A 2,016-nucleotide genomic window follows, 5' to 3' on the forward strand; every position below is an offset into this window, starting at 1 on the left:
CCTCGCGGTTGGCGCGGGTTCCGGCGCGCCCCTCTTCATTGGGCTCGGCCGCGGTGCGGGGGGGGCCGGCGGCGCGCGGGGGCTTGCGGCGGTTTACGCGGCCGCGCGGGAAAGGCGGGGGAGCGCGCGGGGGCGGTCGGAGATGTGGCGAAATTGGGGCGCGCGCGCTGCGGGGTTGGGGAGCAAGCGGTGGCGTGCGTGGCGACGTGGACAGGTGGGCGGGCAGGGCGAAACCGAAAGTGGCGGGCGCGCGCGGCTGCGAAGGGCGGCGGGAGGGCGAGGCGCAAGGATGCGGGGCGCGGGATTCGGTCGGCGTCACTGGCCGCGGGTTAAGGGAAGGGGAGACGGCGGCGCGGGCGGCGGCGGCCGGACGGGACGGACGGGGCGCGGGGACGGTGGCTGCGGCGGCGAGAGGGAAGGAACGGATTGGGTGTCGGGTTTCTCCCGGCTTTTTACAGGAGCGCTGAGACGCAGGGAGCATCGGCGATGCGCGTGGTTTTTACGACAGCGGTGATACGCGTTGAGCATGCGGGGTGAGTTTTTACTTTGCTTAACAGTACATTGCAGCAGTTTGCAGAGGTTTCAAAGAGAGAGTCAAGGCCAGAGAGAGTCAAGGCCAGAAAAAGTGAAGCGCAGAGAACGTGAAGCCTCTCTCTAGAGAAAGGTTGGCAAGGCACTGTCCACTGTCGTCGCATTTACGGTACATGGTGCGCCAGGTACAGTACCGAGGGTATGGTATGGTACGGTACCCTTCCGTACATAGGGTAGAAAGGTGGAACGCAGGCTGGTCTCAAAATTAGGGGTGTTTCAAAATTCCCCATGTTCCAAAATGCGGCAGTGAGAAGGGTAATGTACCCTTGTTATGGTAATGTACCGTACGACACGGTTACAAGTACTGTAGGTGATGCATGCGAGAACCTGAGAGTGGCAGGGGTGAGAGTGAGACATGTCCAGTGCAGTGAAGGGAGCGTGCTGTCCGGTACTTGTAACCAAGTGTGCCTGGAAGGGCCTTGTGCGGCATGGCGCGGGGCGGTGCCGGACTTGGGGTTGATGGCAAAAATCCGGGCCGGATTCCGCCGGGCCGTACGCGTGCGCTTCTCTAAAATTCAAATAAAATCTCGGACTACAGTATAAAATCTCCCTCTACAGTAAAAATGCAATTTTCCCTAAAAATATCCCACAGCGTCGGACTAGATAGGGGTTGATGGCAATACGAGTCGGGTTGAAAACTAGCGCAGGGCGGGGCCAATCGATCGAGGACGTCCTGCTTCGCGCTTCAAACACAAAGTTTTTGCGTGGAGCGCACGTCGTGGGCGGGCCTGCAGCCGTCCGTCCACGCCCGCAATTGTGACACGTGTGCCGCCGTGTGCACACTACACTGATCACAGTATTTAACCTGGGCCAGGTTAATTTTGAAGCTCATATTGTGCCCGAAAATACTGACACACGCCCGGCATGCCGGCGCGCAGGCGCGCAGGGCAACCCGGCGTCCGTCCCGGGGCGTAAAGAATCGTGCTAATTTGAACACGAGTAGAGGTGGGGCAACGTCCAGTACGACTGGATAGGAAATCAGAGACGAGTTGGAGCCCTCTGACCGTCCCGGGGCGTGTCTCCTAGATATCGCTTGCGCAAGAATCTCCAAATATCTCTTTGCCGCCACCCCAGTGGCCGCGCAGCCCGGGGGGAGGCGCGCGGAAGCACGGAAAAAGACAGAGAGAAAGAGAAAAAATGTCAAAATCTCCTTCCACTAAATTACCACACCTTTCGCTTCAGCCCGTGCCGCCGCCATGCCGCGCCGCCTCGCCCGCCGCCCCCGCCGCTTACCGTTCCGCCCACGGTCGCGACGAATATTTTTGACATGTCCTGCTGGGTCATATTCGCAGGTGTAGTACAGTAGCCAAGCACCGGTGCCCTTGTGCGCTACGCCCGATTTCAAAGGCTTTCCGGAGTGACTTGTCGTGACTCAGCGTGACTCATATTTCCGACTCGCTGGGGTAGATTTTGAAGGCCATCCTA

General features: G+C 59.9%; 1 protein-coding gene across 1 annotated transcript in view; it reads right to left on the reverse strand.

Annotated features, from left to right (window-relative positions):
• The window catches only part of CHC_T00004101001 (hypothetical protein), a 1,021-nt gene extending 540 nt beyond the window's left edge, over nt 1-481 (reverse strand). The window contains exon 1 of the mRNA XM_005715340.1: nt 1-481. This exon is cut by the window's left edge and continues 393 nt beyond it. Coding sequence (XP_005715397.1) covers nt 1-481 — 481 coding nt within the window.
• Between the last annotated feature and the right edge of the window lie 1,535 nt (nt 482-2,016).

The sequence above is a fragment of the Chondrus crispus genome, genomic scaffold (assembly GCF_000350225.1).
Source record: "Chondrus crispus Stackhouse genomic scaffold, scaffold_212, whole genome shotgun sequence".
Classification (NCBI taxonomy): domain Eukaryota; phylum Rhodophyta; class Florideophyceae; order Gigartinales; family Gigartinaceae; genus Chondrus; species Chondrus crispus.